Here is a 21,148-nt window from a genome sequence, read left to right as displayed (position 1 = left end):
CAACTCAACAAAAACCTATCATACTTTGTTTTTTTTTAACGTAATAAATAGTTTTCCCCGATAAGTTATATTTTAGAATTATAAGGAATTATATATTATTATATATTAGCTTGTTATATACTTATTTATATTGTTTTGAGAAATTTTTTAACTGTCCCCAGTAAGTAAGTACGATATTTGGGTAATATATCTTTGATATTTATATACATATTTTTTCTCTTATATTTCCAGTTATTGAAATATTGAATATTCAGATCAACTATAATAATATATTTATATAAATAATTATGTTTTATACTAATTTTTATATATCTATTTAATATATACTAAATTATTATATTCATAATATATATAGAAATATATATATTTTGTATATAAATTATAATAAACGTATATCACTAAAACGTAAGTAACACTTCATTTAACAACGAATGCAAAATATAGATTTACCTTTAAAATGAATATATCTTCGTTATAATTAAATACATCTAATATACCATATAAAACAAATATATATATATAATTAAATCATAAACTTTATTATTCGATATTATATAAAATATATATATCAGAAAGTCAATTAAAATGAATTATAATAATTATTTTAAGCATATTTAATATTTTATTATATAAAATATATGCCAATTCTCTTTAGAGTTTTCATTAAAATAAACTTATCTCCGTATGTTCGTATAATAAATATATTTTATTAAATATATTAAAAATATAAAATATTTGACCAGTTTTTATGAAGAAACTTAAAGAAGTTCTTAAAATGATTTTATATAGTAATCTCTTATTATATATACCAATTAAAAACTATATACATTTTGACTTATATTACGAGAGCAGCATTTTCTTATATTGATATAAGTATATACAAAACATGCGCACATATATTTAATATATATTTATACTATATACATACGTATATAATTTAATCATTTTAACATATTTGTTATAAATAAATCAATAATATTTTTTTTTAAAAAACAAATATTGAAAAAATTTCCAAGCTATGTTGTGTTATTTTATGCAAACCTACATATAAGCACAGCCATTTTCATATATATCGTTTACAATAAACATTGATACATAATATATAACATGTATCTTATATATTTATATATACATGTACTCTCTATTAATTGCTTCAAAATTTCTCCCTCTATTAGAAATTCTTTCTTTCGTTTTTTTTTTCTATTTAACAAAACATCCTTAACACCTATGTACGTTTTATATATATACGTTAAACGTTTATAAAACAAAAAATGTAAATTAATTAATGAAATTATTTGTACGGCATTCAGTTTTAAGAAGTTAATGCTTAGTTCATCATCAGTAAAAAGTTATTATTCAATATTTCAATATTTCTTTCAAGAACCCGCAACATAGTGTGCTGCAGTCACCTGACATATATTGGTTCTTCTTAAATGTAGTAAGTCGTGTTCTAACACGAGGCTTATCGGTCATACTGCTACAGTTCGCGTGAGGGATATACTTCTACTTGCTACGTAAATGCCTAAAGAAGGGTAAGTAATACGCGTATGAAGCTTAATGCGATCAATTAAATAAGTAACTAATTTAGTGCAGAGACAAAATCTAATCGATTCAGACCCTTGACTAAAAAATTTATGATTGGTTAATATGTAAAAGTATTTATAGATATTTACATATATAGTAGTAACTCGTAGAAATCAGTTTATTTTACCTGTAGGTATATACTTTCAAATATTCTAGAATATATTACAGAGAAATTTACTATTATTTCACAGTTTTATTTTAATCCTTATTGAAAGATGAAAGATTATTGAATTCCTCTCAGCACCTTTAAGTAGTTACAAATGTAGCATAACATAAAATTTTTACTTACAAAAATATACGAACTATTGTACAAATAAATAATGTAATATTAATCGGAATCGGAATTATCTGAACTAATATTTATATATTTATGTCATACCCATTTACCAACATAATTCTTTATACGTTAAAGCATTACTTTTCTTTTAATTTGTCCTTTTAATTGTCAGTTTATGCAATTAACTTATAAAACACAATCAAATAAAAGCTTTATATTTTTAATTTTCCTTTGTATATTACGAGATAGATGGGGCGTATACACCATCTTGCTAAAACCACATCGTCCAAAATGAAATTATCTACTTAATATCACAAAAAACAAGTTGTCATAGTCTGTAGTTTTTTGTAGTTTTATTTTCAAAAAATTTGATTCAATAATACTATTATACCGATAAACCTCACTTAACTGTCGGGATTTCGTGATCTTAAACACTTCGTAAAAAGTATTTCGGTTTTGTTTAATTCAAAATGCATCAATATGGTTATTTACAAGAACCCATTTAACCACTAAATGATGATCGGGTTAAAGTTGTTAGGTCAACTGATTTTTTTGCGAATCCTTTTGAAGATTTTTCCATGTGGTGCCGTAAGAAAGTTCCTGATCTTGAAAGCGACGCCTTGTTCTTGATGGATTCATCTTCAACAAAACATTCTCGTTGTTGGTTGTATCAATCTTTAACTTCACAAACATGCTGTGTTTGAATCAAAATTTTTATTTGGAAGAACATATAGATGGTAATCTCAATGGCAATATTCTTGCTATGTTGCCATAAAGAAAGTAAAACCCTTCCTCCACGGTGCATACGTTAATTCGTCTTTTGATCATGTAAACATCGATGACTATTACAATAAAATTAATATCAGTGTAACATTGAATATTTACAGCCCACCATGTTATTTTATCCTCTTCAAAATAACAGTTGTACGGCAAGAAAGACCTGAACAGGCTTTCATTTTTTATATCTAGGGAAGAAAGTAGCCCAGCCTTACTCGTGCAGAGAGAATTGTCATAGCGCAATTGAGGTCAGGATATAGCCGTGTGCTGTAGACTAAACTACTACTTGTCACATAATGTAAATTTCTTATACACATACTACATAATTTGAGCATTATTGATTTTTGGCTCAGACGGATTAAAGTCAGATTGAGCCCGGTATCTCGACTTAGGATAGTTTCATTTAAGATCCACACAATTTTCTACATCATTAATATAATTAGTATAATATTATATTGCTTTCGTGGTGTTAAATATTTTTAATAAGGCACATCCATGTTTTGTCTGTCTGACCCAGTATGACATATATGACTATAATATAATTTTCAGATTTCTCTTCTGCATTTTAAAAGTTGTGCAAAGAGATCTATACATATGGAAGATCGTATCAGTTTCAGGTAGCGTGTTATATATTTATTTATTTTCATACTTCTAATATGAAGAATAGTAGTTCAATTGGGTAACTGCTTGTAAAAGCTTTGAAGCTCACCATATGCACTTTAAATGGACATTTATTTTCACTTCAATTTCAAACATTCTCTAAACCATTTTACTCTAGGTTTCTGGAGTTATTTTATTTATTAAGATAGTAACAAGTAGAGTGGTTACGGGATTATTTTCTTAGGGTACAAAAATGTTCTGGCGTTTAGGTTTCAACAAGTGAAAGATTATACTTTATTTTGTCATTTGTTATTTTCTCTATTTATTTTTTTAGCTTTACGATGCAACACTTATAGATTGCACGAAACTTTACCAATTCCATCATCCCTTCTTTATAACTTGTAAAGGCTTACCCACTATCTACCATTTGGTAAATGCTTGAGAATAGCTTAAAATGTTCCCCACTAACATCACTTGTTTGATGTTTAATCTGAATGGATGCCTGACTGTTTGTTCTATTCCTTGAAAACTGTATTATCCTATTTTGCTGATTACTGTCAAATTTATTATAAGTAAATCCTGTAATATTATAGGTGATACTATTGATTCAGTGTTTTATATAATAATATTTTTTTTTTTTGCTTTTAAAAATTTATAAAACTAATATTGTGATGATTACTTCCATGTTGTCACATAAAATGATTTACAGATGTATTGGATTTTTAACCCCTAACACTAGAAAATCAGACATTTTTTTTGATTGAAAGTTAAGGGATGAAAAAACTGTAAACATATAAGCGATGTCCCTGTAAAGGGTAGAGACGAAGTTATATTTAATAATTGTTCATTATTTGTTTACGGATTGGTATGTTATATTTACGTGATTGTCATGTTCTTCCACAAATTCCTTTTGATACTTAATAATTTCTATGTTTACTTCACAAGACCCTACTGTCAAATTAATTTATCCATGTACTCCTTCCTCAAATTTAACGCCAGTTGTCAAAGTTCAAAAAAATATAAATAAAATACGAAATCAATAAATTTAATACAGAATGTTTATTTAGATAGTTTTTAATTATATTGACATGACATTTGGGTGTAAAAGGGTCCTAATTTTTTGGATTGCCATCCTAACTTAACATAATGTATAATATAACTTTCAATAATTTGAATTGTGAGTATATATTTTATATATCCACTTAAGTTTCTTCCTCTCTTTAATTAACTAAAGTCTACATAAAATAGTTAAGACCAACACACTATTTGTAGTGTCTATAAGTTGAAAATATATTCGTCGTTTAAAGAAAGTTCTTCCTTTAATTAAAATATGGTAAAAAGATTTGATCAAAATTATTGTAAATAGAAAAAAGTTCTCAAAATATAAATAAATTATTAAAATTTGAATCGATTATATATAATAGGTATTTCCGATATCAATTGTATGATCTGACTAAAATTATATTTATCTACGGAAGTTTTTCCCTAAAAACCATGAAACTTATTTATAAGTATATTTTAAATATTTTATAATAGCTCTTATGCTATATGCTACATCCATCTTGCACATATATAAAACAAATAATTAATTTTTTAATTCATTTGAATTATGTATTTATTAAACTTGATTTTTTATATAGTAACATAATTTTATTATACGATATTTTAAAACAAATATAATCGTTATTTTAAAAAATTAATTTGAAATGATTTTTGTCTAAAAATATATATATAATTTTATTCTGTATATATTTTAATACATAAATAAAATACATATTTTTTTAAATAACTAAAAATAAAAGTTTTTTAATTAAAATGGTTTTCTGACATCCGTAAGTATGCATTGCTTTTAATATATAATTGCAATAACTATAAAAATCCAAAAAAAATTAATTATTACTTTTATTTTAATAGTAGCAACAGTCTTTGGGAGCTTCTTATATTTACTTTGAAAGTCATCTAAAAAATGAAAGCTTTAGGTAATATGTTTAGATGATATATTGGTTCTTAAACCTACATCTTAGTTAGTTACGGTTATATTTGTGAAAGAATGGTTTTTTCAAGGATATGTACTCTCCATTTAATATACGAAAAAAAAAACAGCATTTATAACAAAAAGGTAATAATATAAATTATGTTCTATCCAGTAAAATTCTATGAAGGCCCGAATAGCTAAAGTAGATCTAGCAGCAACTTTAAATGAAAAAACAAATTGCTTAAAATCACGCTTACGTGATCTAGCAAAAGTAAGGGCTCTAAACTAGAATAAGAAATTTCATTGAAAATTTAGAGCAAGATTTTTAACAACCCCCGTTATATACATTTAAGGAAAATTTTCGCCGAATATTCCTATTTTTTTTAACACATTTATTTTAAATTTTTAAAATAAAAGTAAACATAAAGCTACCTTTAAATAATTATAAAATTTAATTAAATTAAAGTTTCCATTCATCATATTGTTAGCTAAAAAGATCTAACCAGTTCAGCCCTATATAACTTTTATATATATAACAACAAAAAATTAATTATTTACGTTAAATAAACTATATGAATAAATATAACTATATATATAACATAGTTGTATTTCAATGTAAAAATAATTGGTTTGTAAAAATAATAGTTTAAATTCTTACACACTACGTTGAGTTAAAAGAAAAGGACTATTCTGTCAAGAATGTTTTCAAATCTATTGAGAGTACATATCCATCACCACAACCCACAGCGTTTTATCTTCAATAGACTATACAACATAATATTCATCATTTGTTTGTTTATAGTTACGAAAGGGTCTAATCGTGTTTTATACCATGTTCCACTTACCGTTTCTTAGTTTTTGTTTCCAGTAATATTCTGTCAATTCAATTTTTTTCTCTGGTCACTTAGCACTCAAATATTTTAAATAAGTCTATTGAATATTTATATACTATATACCTAAACAGAACTGCCTGGGAGAGTATTCCATTATTTATGCTCCCAAATTTATTAACATCCTGCCTTAGAATCACATACTTTTCATAAAATACCTTTACATATATATTGTCCTTCCTTTGTACATCGATATGTTTATACATACCATTAAAAAAACCAAACCAAGATTTATCCAGTACTTACATATTCCTTATACTTAGAGCTCTATTAACCTATATCGTTTCATGATTTTTCGAAATAGTGAAACTCCAATAAAAGTAGTGAGCGGTACATAATCGGCATAAGCGTTTGGTTTAGAGCTATAAAATGCAATCTTGGGGAATGCTTCCATACCTTTGGTAGTATGGTAGATATATTATACTGCTTCTGGTACTTTAGAAGTATTATCTGTTTTAAACCACATACAGAAATCCGGTACTACCACCTAACGTAACTTGTCATCTATACCATATGTTGTTTAAACTAGTGCTCTAAATATTGTTTAATCTGATCGATTTTGTGTTCGAGTATGTTTGTGACCAAGCGCTGTGAGCGGTTTGAATATATTGGATCACCATATTGAGGTCGAGAATTAATGCTATACATATTTATATCAAAGAAAAGGAAAATGAAATAACAGAATTAGTTGATAAGTTGTCCGAAAAGTTAGAAATTGAAAGTTTTCAATCCAAATGTTCGAAATAGAGTTTACACGAACTGCTCGATTATTATTATGCTCGTTGAAAGTGCTAGTATAGTTTATGCCTGTATAGGATCTTTTTTTCAGTAATTTTTAAATTTGTGTAAATGATTGGTATTTTCGGAGATGCTGGATGGAAAGATGTTTAGGCAAACCTCATGTCACTACAACTCTATACAATTTTTTTCTTATAATTAATTTTCTTAATAATCATTTTAAGTGTTTAAATCTCAAGAAAAAAACCTATAGAGTGTGGTAAATCTCTGGTTTCACGTAAACTTCTAAGCCATAAATACACATTATAAGAAATAATAACTAACGCCATTACTTAACATTTCCTTATATACTCTTATTTACCTAAAGACTTTTGAAAAAGTAGTCTACAAACCTATAAATGATAAGTTTACAAAGGAGAAATACAAAGGCCCTATTGTACAGAGACAAAGATGCACTGCTACTGGCGGATTCAAAAGGATTTGTTCATCGTTCTTTTTAAATAAAACAACAATTTTTTCGAATTTAAATATATATATTAGCAATTTTTTTCTTCTCTTGACGTAGCTTAATATATAATTTTAACGCACGCTTATATATTTATCTCCTAAAACTTAAGATATAAAACTTTTATTAAATAATTTTGAAATATATGTATATATATTATTTTTTATAAATTTTAGTTTTTATTTTTAAACTTATAATTTGAGTATTAAATTCCTTATATGATATTAAATCCGGTATCACCAATTTTTTTCTTTTTTTTCATATAATAAATTTTTAAAATATTGTGCGAATAAGTTTTCATAGAGCTCATTTTTGTTTTGTTTATTATATGGAATTTCTTTTTAATTTAAATTACAAAATAATTTCCTTTCGTTTACCTTTGCTTTTAACTCAAACCACTATGAAATCCTGAAGGTTTATTGCTTTCATTTATTTCTTTATATTTGTTGTAAAAAAATAAAACAAATACTTTTATTTAAATAATTTGTTTTTTATTTGTATACTTTTTATTTTGAGAGGGTTGATTTAATTATTTTGTTTGATTTTTTTTAGTAAATTACACGTAAACTAAAATTTTAAATTAATTTGTTTTTACATGACCTGCAGTTTTAAAAGTACTGTAATTTATAAATTATAATTTTATATAAAATTTAAAATAAAAGTTATACATGGTTTTTAACATAATTTTGGGTTAAAAATAGAAAATAAAATAAAAATGGATAGAAGAAATAATAATTATTTTTTTTAAATAATGTAAGTTTTTATTTATATTAATATTTTTTTTTCTTCTTTTTTGACTATAGAAAAATTTTTTAACATTAAAAAAAGAAAAAATAAAATTTAAAAATAAAAACAATATATAATTTATACATTTTATATATATTCATTTTTTTTAACGTTATAAGAAAATACGTTTTTCTTAATTTCTTTTTTTACTTTAATAATTTACTTTAAAATTAATTCTTTATATATATACGTATATATTTAATTTTTTTAAACTTTTTGTGTGTTGATGATAAAATGTTCGAACATGATTTTAGGAAGTAGAATTTATGAATTTGATGCGGAAAGGCAACGACAATACTTTTATTATAAAAAAATTAAATATTTAATATCGAAAGATGTACTTCAAATATTTGTTTTTTTTTTTAATAATAGTTTTTATATATTTTATTTATAGTTTAATAATTTTTTTATTCAACCTGCAGTATTTTTAAATGTAAATTTTTTCTGTTGCAAAACTAGATTTTAAATTAATTTTAAAACTATTATTTATGAGTTATTATTTAAGTTTAGTTTTCTTCAACTTCTCAGATATATTAATATGTTAGAACTTTTTTTAATTATATATAAATGTATGTTATTTAATTTATTTTAAACTTTAAACTGATGTTGAAAAATGAACTACATTAATTTAATTTTTATTTTTTTAATTTAAATAAGTGCCGTCAGCATAAATGTAAAACTATAGTATATATATTATAAAAATTGAAATTAACACGCACGCAAAGCACCACCCAAATACTTATTTAAATAAAAAAGCAATATATATATATACTTTCGTTTTTCAAATTAAAAATACATTTTTTTTTGTTAATTTTTTTATATAAATAAGAAATATTTTCAAAACTGGTGTCAATAAAATCCTCCCGTGTTTGTTTCACATGCATCATTCTCTACTTTGTAATATACTAAAATTGGTATCAAGCACATCTTAAAAAAATAAAATTTTGTACTTCCAGCGCAGCTTGATTAAAACAACTTTTGAGCACCATACATAATTCATAATTTCCTAGAAATATAGCTGCATGACCTGACCGTTTCTGTACTAATTTCCAAGTGTCATATATATATAAATACATTTAAAACATATAACATATATAACTTTTCATTTTACATTTATGCTGATAAAAACACTAGTTCGACATTTTTTTTTTATTTTAATTTGTAGTTTTTCCATTTTTTTTTTATTTTTTTCTTTTTTCGCTTTTTTTTATAAACATACGAACTTTTTAATTTTACAAGTCTTTCTTTTGCTTTTTTATTGCATTTTTGTTTTAATTTCTTTAATATATATATATATATATATATGTATATATTTAGTTTTAATTATGTTTAATTTAAACAGATTTTACGGTTTTCTTCATTAACTCGAATTTAAGCTATAAAAATGTTTATTTATTTGGGAAGTTATGTTTTTTTTTTGTTTTGTTTTATGAATTATATATAAAACTAGTAGAAAAATAAAAGAAATAAATAAAATATAATATAATATATTTTTATAAAGAAACAAAAACAAAAAATGTTTTAACTTCATTTTTGACTTGTTAGTAAAAAGATAGATAAAATAAAAGCCATTTTCACATTAATTGAAATTTAATTAAAAAATAAAATACAGTAAAACTATTTTTAAACATAAAAACAGTTTTACTGTAATACGATTTCAGTTTTTATGTCACTCTCACACAATTTTTCACACATTTTTTTTTAAATTTTTTTTCAATATTTATACAGACTTCATATATATTTATAATTTATACAAAAGAAAAAATTTAATAAAAATAAATTTTTTTAAAATAAATTAACAATTATTAACAAAATTCGAAGTACAAATCGCGCTCCAAGGCACAAACAGTAGCACATTTGTCTTGTATTCCAAAACGGTTATATTCCGAACGGTTATAATATGTTTAATATAATACATAAAAATATAGTTTTAAATAATAAATTAACACCGCACAAGTTAATTCTAGTTGAAATACAAATACATAATTGCTAACCGTAACCGGAGCACAATTTTTACGATTTTCAAAATAAAAAAACAAGAATATTTAAAAAAGTATTTAACACAATAAATCAGAATTTATATGAAATTAGTAAGTAAAGTTAAAAAAAAAAAATAATTAAAAATTACAAAAACAAATCATAGTTTTTTAATAAAACTAAAAATAAATTTTTTAATTATTATTACATATAATATATTATTCTACTGTTGTCTAGGCGGTGTTGTTGTTGTAGTTACAGCTTGATTACCTGCTGTATAGCGTAGCTGGTGGTGTGTTGGTTGCGTATGAAAGAGATATATTAATGGTTAGCGCCGTCCACCATAACTGCCACCAACTGTTTGCGCATTGTTATTGCTACCGCCACGTATTTGTTGACCACCACCGCTGTTATTAGTTGGACCACTGCGACTGTCGTTACGATTAAAAGTACCGCCAATGCGTGGTGCACCACCGGTCGATCCTCCACGTTGCATATTATTATTGCCGGAATTGTTGTTACGCATCATGCCACCACCGCCGCCAGCGGAATTGGATAGTGAACGTGATGGAGGACCACCACCTAAATTGTTACGCTGCGAATTACCATTATTATTATTCATGTTGTTACCCATGCCTTGTCTTGGCATATCATTTTGACGGGAACGAGGTTTTTTCTCTTCAACATTGAGTTTTTGACGATCAGACGAAGTAGAATTTTCCGGGAAATACAATGGCTATAAATATATTTTAAAAATATATATTATTATATTATACATAGTATATTATATATTTTTACTTTACATAATATATATTTAATGAAAGATTTAATCTATTTAAAGATAGACAGTTTATAAATATTATATAGAGATGTCATATATGTTCATATATATTTTATGAAGAATTTAATTGATTTAAAGATAGACAGCTGTTAAATATTATCTATTATATTATATTATAATATTATAAATATTATATGTCTATTTCAATTTATTTCAATATCTCATTTTAAATAAATTATTATTTTATTGACTAAAAATTTTTTTTCTTAAACAAGCTAACTGTTTTTTTTATTATAAAAACCTACTACATTCCTAGAACTTAGTTTCTAGAAGTAATTAGAAAAGGACTGTGACGAGAGAACATAATACATACGTTGAAAAACCGATTTTAGCTACTGCTTTAGTATTTTATTTGTTGGCGTTTATAATATAGTTCCAAATGTTAATTGTTAGCATCATATTAAAGTATACTTTATAGACTAATAATGATACTGACTGTATATAATACTAATTATATAAATCATATACTCTGAAGATAGACTATAGTTAACATATCGGTAATAATAAAATATTTTTTAAAACTAATTTAAAAAGTTGTGTTTTATTTATTATTGACTTCATTCATCCTTACAAACATATAGAAATAAAATTTGTTTATTAAAACATTCACTCTCGGGTTAACTAATACCTGACCTGATATAATGAATCCACTGAATAACGAACAATCAAGTACTTGTAAATAACAAACTCATACAAAATGTTCTCTATAAATAACGAATGTTGCGCATCAAATGCTTTTGAAAAAACAAAAACCTTGAAATTATAACTTTCCTTATATCGACAATCTACTGTAAATAATAATACATAATATATAACTTCATAATATAGAGTTATACACAATAATATATAAATATTGAACATATAAATTATAATATATAGCTTCATAATACAGAGTTATACACAATAATATATAATCAATCATAATAATATACATATAGTAATACATAATAATGCATTAACAATTTCACATATCTTATCTCTCAATATCTTAATACTTACACAATTATTCAGACAATTCTGAACAGAGCTTGGGTCCTCATAGGTTATAAAACCATAGTTAAGGGGATTTCTTACACCTGGAGCGAGTTTTCCGCCAGCCTTCGATAGTATTCTCAATTCCAAAACTGTACCGAATCGTTCGAAAAGAGCTTTGATTTCCTCATCAGAAGCGTGGTGCGGTATGTTGCCTAAGAACAATTGATGATTATCGCCAAACTGTTGAGCATTACTTGTTCTACGCTGTTCAAAATCTGAAAACACATAATTTATTTTATATATTTACTTATTATTGTTTAATATATTTAATTATTATTATATACCTTTATTCATTCTTCCAGCATTATTTCTTTGAGGCAAAGGTCCGCTACCCTGCTGTGATGACGACCCAAAACTGTTATTATCCGAGCGTAAAGATGAATTGTCATTATTGCGATTACTATATGTGGACATTGAGTTATTTGAGTTTGAAAATTGAATTGAAATCATGGAGTTAGGCTGGTAGTTGTTATTTACAGATTGTTGTTGTTGCTGCTGATGCTGTTGCTGTTGGAGCTGTTGTTGTTGTTGAAAAGCTGCATTTACAAAACCACTGGGTGAAGACGAAGTTGATTTAAAGAGATTTGCATAAGTTTTGGGCTCATTTTGTTGCTGTTTAGCGGCTTCATATTTCTCTTGTTGTTGTTGTTCATTTATGGTCTTAAAATCATCAACAACGGGAGCTGGTTCCGTATTTCGCACATTAACTTCACTGTTGCTAATTGTTGAATTGACATTGTTTGAATTTAATGACTCATCGATATCAACACTTACTGCACCACTTTGCTGAGGACTTTGGGATTGTAATAGTGATTGTTGTTGTAATATTGGTTGTTGTTGCTGCTGCTGTTGTAATGCTTGCGGCTGCTGTTGCTGCAACAGTTGTTGTTGCATATGTGATGACTGCTGTTGAAAGCCTTGCAATGTGTTTTGAGGTAAAACAGCAGCACCTGCAGCAGCACTTGCCACGGGGACAGCAGCAACACCAGTTGGAGTTTGTGCTGTAATGACAGCCGGTGCAGCATTAGTGGACTGTACAACAGGCGAACTACCAGTATGAGCAGCAATTGTTGGTTGAGCGGAATTTTGCTGTTGAATGCTTGGTAACAAATCATCATGCGCCATTACACCGTTTAATTGGTTAACTGGTGTTGATTGCAATTGCTGTGGTGGTGGAACACCGGGAGTGCCAGCTGGCGCATATGGTGTACCCATTGGTACAGCTGCAGATTGTGGTGCAGCAGCTAGAACAATACCAGCAGCTGGGCGGCCTGCCGTTGGTGGCATCGGATAATAAATCGTTTGCTGTTGAGGAGTAGCTGCTTGTGATTGTTGTTGCGGTATTACAGCGGTATTAGCAGCGACAACTTGAGCTGGAAGTGTCTGTTGTTGTTCAGCCACAACAGCAGCATTAACCTGATTTTGTGGTTCATTAGCTGTTACTGTTACCGTTTGCTCATGATCATCATCATTTTCCGAACGTGACTCACCATCATTGTCGTCATCTGAATACATATCCTGATATCTAAAGATGTCATTATGGACGTAGTATTTTTTCGGCGATTGGGCGGCTAAAACAAAAGTTTGTGTAAAACGACGCATCGGTTGTCCATCATTCGATAATTCTCCAGTCACTTGCACAACAACACCATTGCCGAGGGTAGCCTGCGCATCAACTTGACTTATCTTAGCATGACAATCATGAAAGTTCAACTGTTGAATGCGACTGTGGATGTTTTTCTGTCCAATTACCAATGTTGATTCACCATGAATAAACGAAGAATTATTATTATAAAAACGATGCAAATGATTTGGTGCCTTGTTAAGCAGGGTATAGTATTGGCGTACAAATTCACGTCCAACCGATTGTGGTGATGGTTGTTGAGGTTGAGTTGCATCCATTACCATTGCGTTCTTTTACTTTTAATTGGGCCGCAGCTTCGGTATATTGTTTAAATAATGAATTCAATGTTTTGGCAATTGATAAGCGTGTATGCGGATATAAATTTATATAACTGGTGATACTAAAAAATTAAAATATATACATTTTATTAGAACAGTAAAAAAGTTTATGTTTTGTATGTTTTGGAATAGAAATTCATAAGTAAATTAAAATGTAATTTATAATTTTAACAATATTTATTTATTTTTATGGTAATTTAATTTAAAATTGTCACAAAAAAATTGTATATTATGGTTCTACAACTAGATGGCGCTAGATACCCCGTCGAAACAAATCTTAATAAGACAAGAGCTTCAAGAGAATTTTTGTCATTTATTAAATAGCATTGATTGTATATTGTTTATTGAAATTTAACTTTAAACAATATTTTCCAATTTTTTATTATCATAATTTTTCATTTTACGTGATCGAAATTTACAACAACAAAACGTATGGGGATTTGAAAATAAAATTGTATAGGTTAACATAGTAAGGCTGTTCCACGAGCTTCACGTAGTAACTTTGAGTAACACTGTGTATACACAAGTGCGTTTCATCAGTAAATTTTCGAGTAAATGAGAGCATCTGAGGTAGCGTAACATCCCTGTATTTGTATTGTTTATTTGCGCGGCACTAGTGTTGGTTATATAAAACAATTTAAGTAACTAACATTTCCTACACTAACATATAAACAATTCCATCTAAAGCATAAGGATTTCCAATATCTCAACTTTGGACTCCTCAGAATACAACAATTATACGAAATTGAGTGCTCCAATATTCATTAGTATTGCCCTGAGTTGCTGTTACTTGTCGTTGCAGGCGAGTACATCCAGATCGTAAACCTTATATTACTTAGTCATTTATATGATGAAGTAGTAAAGTAATAAACCTGCTAATTGCGTACTACTAGAAGTATAGTACATGTTAAACAATTTTGAAAGGACAAGTAATACTATTTTTCAAATCAATGCAATGGTACTAATTCTAAACACCATTTAATTGTTTTAAATAATTTAATTGTTTGAGTAGGTGTCAACTACATAAGGATATAATAAAGAAGTATGGACTAAACAATCACCAGCGACCAGTGAAAAAAGCTAGCTCAATTGTGGAATAGTTTCGTTTTAAAAAAAGTTGATTTATCAGCAATAAATTTCAACTTCATATTACAATTTTGATTGCTGTAGCGTATTAAAGTGCAGATCAGATATTTGGTTGAAATATCTGATCAGCATTTGATCATCACGTCTGTAAAATGTTTTGTCTTTTAAAATGACACACATTACTGCGTAGAGTTAGTAACTTTAAATAATAAATACCAACTCTTAACTGAAAAAAAAAAATTATTACAGAAAACCATACAATACATACATGTTAAATTATCACTTTATATTGTAATATAGTAGAAATAAGTAATAATAATTTTGATTTTACTTATTTAAGCTAAAATACGTCAAAGATTAGATTTGTCTTACTAATAATCAAAATTGAAATTTTCTGCTTATTAGCCAACATATTCGTTTCCAGTCATCCTACACATTTTATTAAAGCAGAAATATATATTCACTAGTAGAGTAAACGTTGAGTATGCATTAAACAGAAATGATAGAAGTTAATGCAATTCAACAGGAGTGCTGTGCAAATGCACGTCTACAACTCCACAAAACACATATATAACCTTAGTGGAAGAGAAGTTGCTGTGACCCACTTAATTCGACTGATTTATGCCTCAGCTGCGATGTGACAAAGTTGCACAATTTTGCATTTTTTTTTTGTTGTTTTCAATGATAAATGATCATTAAGACAAAACAAAATAATATTTTAAGATCCAATTTTTTATTCATTCATTCCGTCACTTTTTTGAGACGTAAACAAAAACAAAATATTTATCAGTCTTGGATAACAACACAGCTGTAAACCAACCTACACACGCACTACCGCTTTTCTTATGGCATTGCAGTCGAATAGTCTTTGGAAATTGCAGTCTCCATTAAAAAACAAAAAATAAAAATTAAACAAATATTTGGAATAAGAGATGTGTGTTGGAATTAATTTAATTTGTTTATTTTCGCAGGCGTAAGAAAGTACTAAAAGAGAAAATAAATTATATAAAAAAAAACTTCTTCAACATTTCATTTTATTTTTATCACTATAATTCTTTTAAGGTTTTGTTAGACCGGTATAATAATGATATATGTTTTTTAGATAGTGATAAACTACAGACAACTTTTATGTAGAAGACTGACTCCATAAAAAGGAGACGGGTTAGATACCCTACTTGACAATTAACCTTTAACAATAAAATCAGTGGATAAAGCACTGTTAAAAAAATATCTACTAATATATCACTCTTTGGCATAACTCTATGGACTGTGTATAGGTACTCAGAGACCAAATCAAAAAACCCGATCCTTACAAATAAATTGTGTTTCCAAGGTATTTAACAATCATAGATAATTAATTTATAGATGACTGACGTCTTAAAAAAGAGGAGGATAGATTCACTACTTGACAATTAACCCTTAATAATAAAATCAGTAGATAAAGCACTGGTAAAAAAAATATGCCACTATGCTAGCTACTGCAACTTTCAAACTGAAGAGTTGAAATATCTTCTCGATATTGTCTGTGATTGAACTATGCTATCCAAGTTGTATTGACATGGTTCTAAAGGTGGCGTGAATCAGAACTAATTATTTACAAGAACTATAACTTACTAATATATTAGATAGAAACTGAATGGGCTTTAACCACAATAGCGGAAGCTTTTTACTTGAAACCGGTTTCTGATAGAAGAAAACCAGAGAAGAGTATTACGAATTATCTATATGTAATTCGTAATGTTATACATACATATGCAATAACAATTATTACCAACCAGCGTTTCACATAATATTAATTCATGATACCATGAAATGAAGAAATGTATAGTTGGAGAGGATCTATTTATATTGTTGTATTGTAAAATATCAAATTAAACTACATGTAATGGGCTAATGTGAAAAGGATTTTACAGATATTTTTAACAATTTCGATTTTTTTTCTGTGAAATGTTTATTAGAACAGCTTTCAGTTCCTATCTTGACATTTTTTTTCATTTCTTAGGACAAAAAATATCTATGTGAATATATGTATTTATGCATATATGTTTCTCATTTGTGCATAATTTATTTTAAGTACTTATCGTTTGTGTCTGGAACAATTGAACATGAATAAGAATAAGTTATAAAGTATACAATGGTATACGCATGAGTAAAGTAAATGAAGACAGCACTTGCAGAATTTAATTAACTGTAATTCAGGTAAAAAATAGTATTCTCATATTTACTGAGATTTTTAAAACGAAGTTTTCAAGAAAACTTCATTCATAAAAAAAAAAAATGTATGTATATTTGGATCATTTATTCCAGAAATATAGTCCAGCTACCGTTTCGATATAACTTATTTTTACACTGAAGACATTTACTGATTAGTTTAAACAAAACTACAAAATAGTATTTTACATTATTACACTATCCTATAAGCTGTAGAAAATATAATTTCAGAGAGAATATCAATAGGTAAGGTAGGAACCCTATTGTATTTAAAAAAAAACCTACTTTTTAAAGTAGATTCACTAAAGGAACTTGTGTTAATTTTAAGAACTTATTTCCAAGCACTATAAATAAAGGAATATCATATTTTATGTGAAGATTTTTAAAAAAGTTATAGAGCTAGGACATTAAGTTATCACTGTTTAATATAAAGATATTAACTTATATATATAAAGATATATTTTGATATTGTCATTTTCTTTATGAGTTGTTATTTCTAAATATATTACTATTTAACCGCTGATTATGTGCGTATAATTATGTTAATAGTGGTGTATATTTAAAATTAACTAATTTTATGATATCATTTTGCTGCACAAACAAAAAAATAAAAAAGATTTTTGAAATTGGAAAAAAACATTTTATCAATTAATTGCTTAAAACTTAACATAAAAGAAATTCCATTTAATATTGAAACTTTAAATGGAAACTAGAATGCTTAGCAAGCATTCTAGCTATAATCCCATGATTATTATCAGAAGTATTTATTGTATGTGAAAATCACTTGAAATTTACAAGAATTGCTCAGGATTTATATGGAACTGTTTTAAAATTAATTTTATATCTTTAAGTTATGATAATAACTTTTTAATAGTTTCATTTGTTGCAAATATTTACATGTGACACAAATATTTTGGAAAAAATTTATTTTTAGACCAAATTTCATTACCCTTACGCGCAGCAATTTTGTCGTTCTAACTTTTCTTACACTTTTGGGACAAAATTAATGGAACGCATAAAATCACGTTTTATTTCTTTGTTTTCGTACACAAGCACACATTCATAAATTTTATAAAATAGTTCAAAGAAGTTGCCAGAATAATAATAAAGCCTTGCTATAATTATAAATATATTTAAAGATTATTTGTATTGCGAAATTAGAAAAGTATGTATTGCTGACATTTTTTTTAGGTTAGCTCATGCGATTTTAGGCTTAAATAACGCAGTACAAATGCCGGAAAAATGGCAAAACATTCATGACTAAAAACATAGACACAAAGAAAACTTTTTGACTTTGATTTTGTTAAATTTTAAAATTATTTATGAGACCGGCTTTTAATATACAGTTTTATAACTTAAAGCTATGTTTTTTTTTTCTTCATAAAATTAAAACATATTTTATAATTTTTTCAATTCAAACAAACTTACGCAGCTGCAACTGATATCACAATATACTTAATTATTTTGTAAATGCACAATGTAAATTATATTAGTTTGTTTTCTTGTCCAAAGCAAAAATACAATTATGAAAATTTATTCACAAGATAAATAAAAATTTATTTTACATTTTCTTAGCGTTTGGCTTTTTCGGCTTGTTCCCTTCGCTTCTTTTCGTCGTGGAGGTTGTCGTCGCCTTCGTCTGCACAGCTTCTTTTTTTTTCTCTTCTTCTTTGCAATTTTAACTTTTCTATTTATTTTTGGCAATTCTTTTCAAATTTTTATTATGTAATTAAGTTTTATTTATTGATCACAGTTACATATAAATTATTTTCAAAATTCTAATGTTTATTATATTTAATTTAATAATGCGAAAAGAATGCAGCAGCTTTAAAATTGAACAAGTGTTGAATTGAAGTGAACCTCTTTTCGTAGTGCTTCTTTTCTTTTTCGCATGTTCTAATTGCGCGTTCTTTCTATTTCATTCGTTTATTGTTTAAGGTGTATAGATTTGTCCTTTTTACAACAATACGTTTAGAAAGCGCTGAATGTTTCTAGTAGTTTTATTATTTATATGAATAGCAAAGCTTTAGCGGGAAAATGTATAATACTAACACATTAATATAATAAACAAAATTATTGTGGTTGAGTATATACTATATCTAATAATTATTTTACATATTACTCCTTAAACATATTTTTCGTTAGAACTGATAAATATGCTCCATCAACAATGAATTGGTTTTACACACTACTAACTAGTTATATAGATTGCTATTTACAATATATATATATATATAACTAATATATAACATTTATTGTTTTTGTTTCAGTTTTATTAATTTTTTATTCATATTTTAGAGTATAAAACTAATTATTAAATAAAAACATTTTAGATACCACTAAATTTTTCAAAAACCAATTAAATGATTGTTTAGAATTAAACAATAATAAATTTAACTTTTATTTTACAAATTTAACAAAAAGACCTCATCAACAAAAATGTATAAGATTTAGCAAAATGTTGTTATAATTTTTCGTAATTTAAAATATTTATACATTTTTAAATTTTGATTAGTTAATAACACACAAAAGTTATTTTAAACTTCATCCCTCAAACAGCTCTTATGTAAAACCATTTAATATAAGTGTTTATATAATTTGAAATGCTATTTAATACAATATTAAGTGAGATAGTGAAAATAATATGTTTTAATATATTCAAACACTTAAAAACAGTTTTGTAGTAGATAATATTTATGAAAAATAGTTTTAGTGTAATACTTTTCATCAAATTTTTTCTAATATTCTATTAATTAAATTTAATTTGGAAAACTTATAAGCAGTTTGGCTGTATAAAATATATAATAAAATTTTACTACAAAACAATTTACTAAAATTTATTATGGCGTTTTTCGAATTGAATTACAGTGAATACATATATAATAATTTTTTACATTTAGTTTGCTTCGCTAAAAACCTGTTCACATAGGAAATTTTAATTTTTTTAAAATTAATTTTAATAGTTGTGCTCATTAATATTGCATATTTTTCGTTTTTATAAAAATTTACTTTGTATCTAATATTAACAAATTTAAACTAAATTCTATTTTTAAAAAATTCAATTAAGTCGTAATAATGGCTGTCAGAATAATAGCCGTAATATTGTCTTTCAAATATAAAAAATACGGCATTATTTGTGGTTGAAATAAATTGGCATCACTTTTAACATATACTAAATGCTTGTTTTTGTTTTTTGCTGTGTTATGTACGATATGGAAAAAAAAAATTGTAAACAGTAAAAATTAATTCATTTAAATAAAAGAAAAAATGAATATTAGAAGGGCAATTGGAAGTATTTCTATCTTATATATTCAAATTAATATATAATTAATTCATGTATTTATTAGTAAAAGAAATGCTGGATGGAATTGGATTATAATAATTCGTTACGAATAATTATTAATCAAATTAATAATTTGATTTCGTTACGAAATGAATCTAATCACCAAAATTGCAATCAAAACTAAGCTTAGTTGTTTATGAAACTAATATTTATTATAATTAATAACATAATTTAAGTTAAATCTTGCCTCAAAATTTAATAATCAGAAAAGTTTTAGGATTTAATTTTGCAATAGTGCTTAATAAATGAGATCTAGTATAAATTAGTATCTTGATTAAAATATCTAAAATTACATGCATATATTTATGGTCTGTATATATATGGCAACACTTTTACTGAATCAGCAATATTGTTTTCTCTTTCTGTCCATTTAAGCGGCATTTTCAAAGCACTAAAATAATGTATTAAAAGAGCATAGAGATTGTTTTTACAGCATTGCCAAATTTAACATTTACGTATTTGCATAAAAACTATCTAAAAAATATAAAGTGATATATATTTTACAACATTATTCAAGCACTAATGTTCTGTTGCGTACATTATTTATATGCATGTGTTTTC

At 26.1% G+C, this 21,148-nt stretch overlaps 1 protein-coding gene across 2 annotated transcripts; it reads right to left on the bottom strand.

Moving 5' to 3' along the window:
- Window positions 1–10,300: 10,300 nt before the first annotated feature.
- Window positions 10,301–19,097, bottom strand: LOC119679553 (ras GTPase-activating protein-binding protein 1). 2 transcript variants are annotated; one of them, XM_038091970.1, is made up of 4 exons: window positions 18,810–19,097; window positions 12,270–14,009; window positions 11,950–12,200; window positions 10,301–10,845 (listed from the first exon to the last, which is right to left on the bottom strand). In XM_038091970.1, the coding sequence occupies exons 2-4, from the start codon at window positions 13,891–13,893 to the stop codon at window positions 10,438–10,440; spliced, it is 2,283 nt and encodes a 760-aa protein (XP_037947898.1). In that variant the 5' UTR covers window positions 13,894–14,009; window positions 18,810–19,097; the 3' UTR covers window positions 10,301–10,437. The 2 variants fall into 2 exon arrangements, with proteins under 2 accessions (XP_037947898.1, XP_037947899.1); XM_038091971.1 differs by lacking the exon at window positions 18,810–19,097 and adding an exon at window positions 18,673–18,761.
- Window positions 19,098–21,148: the final 2,051 nt, after the last annotated feature.

Source organism: Teleopsis dalmanni, chromosome 2 (assembly GCF_002237135.1).
Source record: "Teleopsis dalmanni isolate 2A chromosome 2, ASM223713v2, whole genome shotgun sequence".
Classification (NCBI taxonomy): Eukaryota; Metazoa; Arthropoda; class Insecta; order Diptera; family Diopsidae; genus Teleopsis; species Teleopsis dalmanni.
Note: the sequence above shows the minus strand (reverse complement) of the source record. Positions and strands in the feature narration are given on the sequence as shown.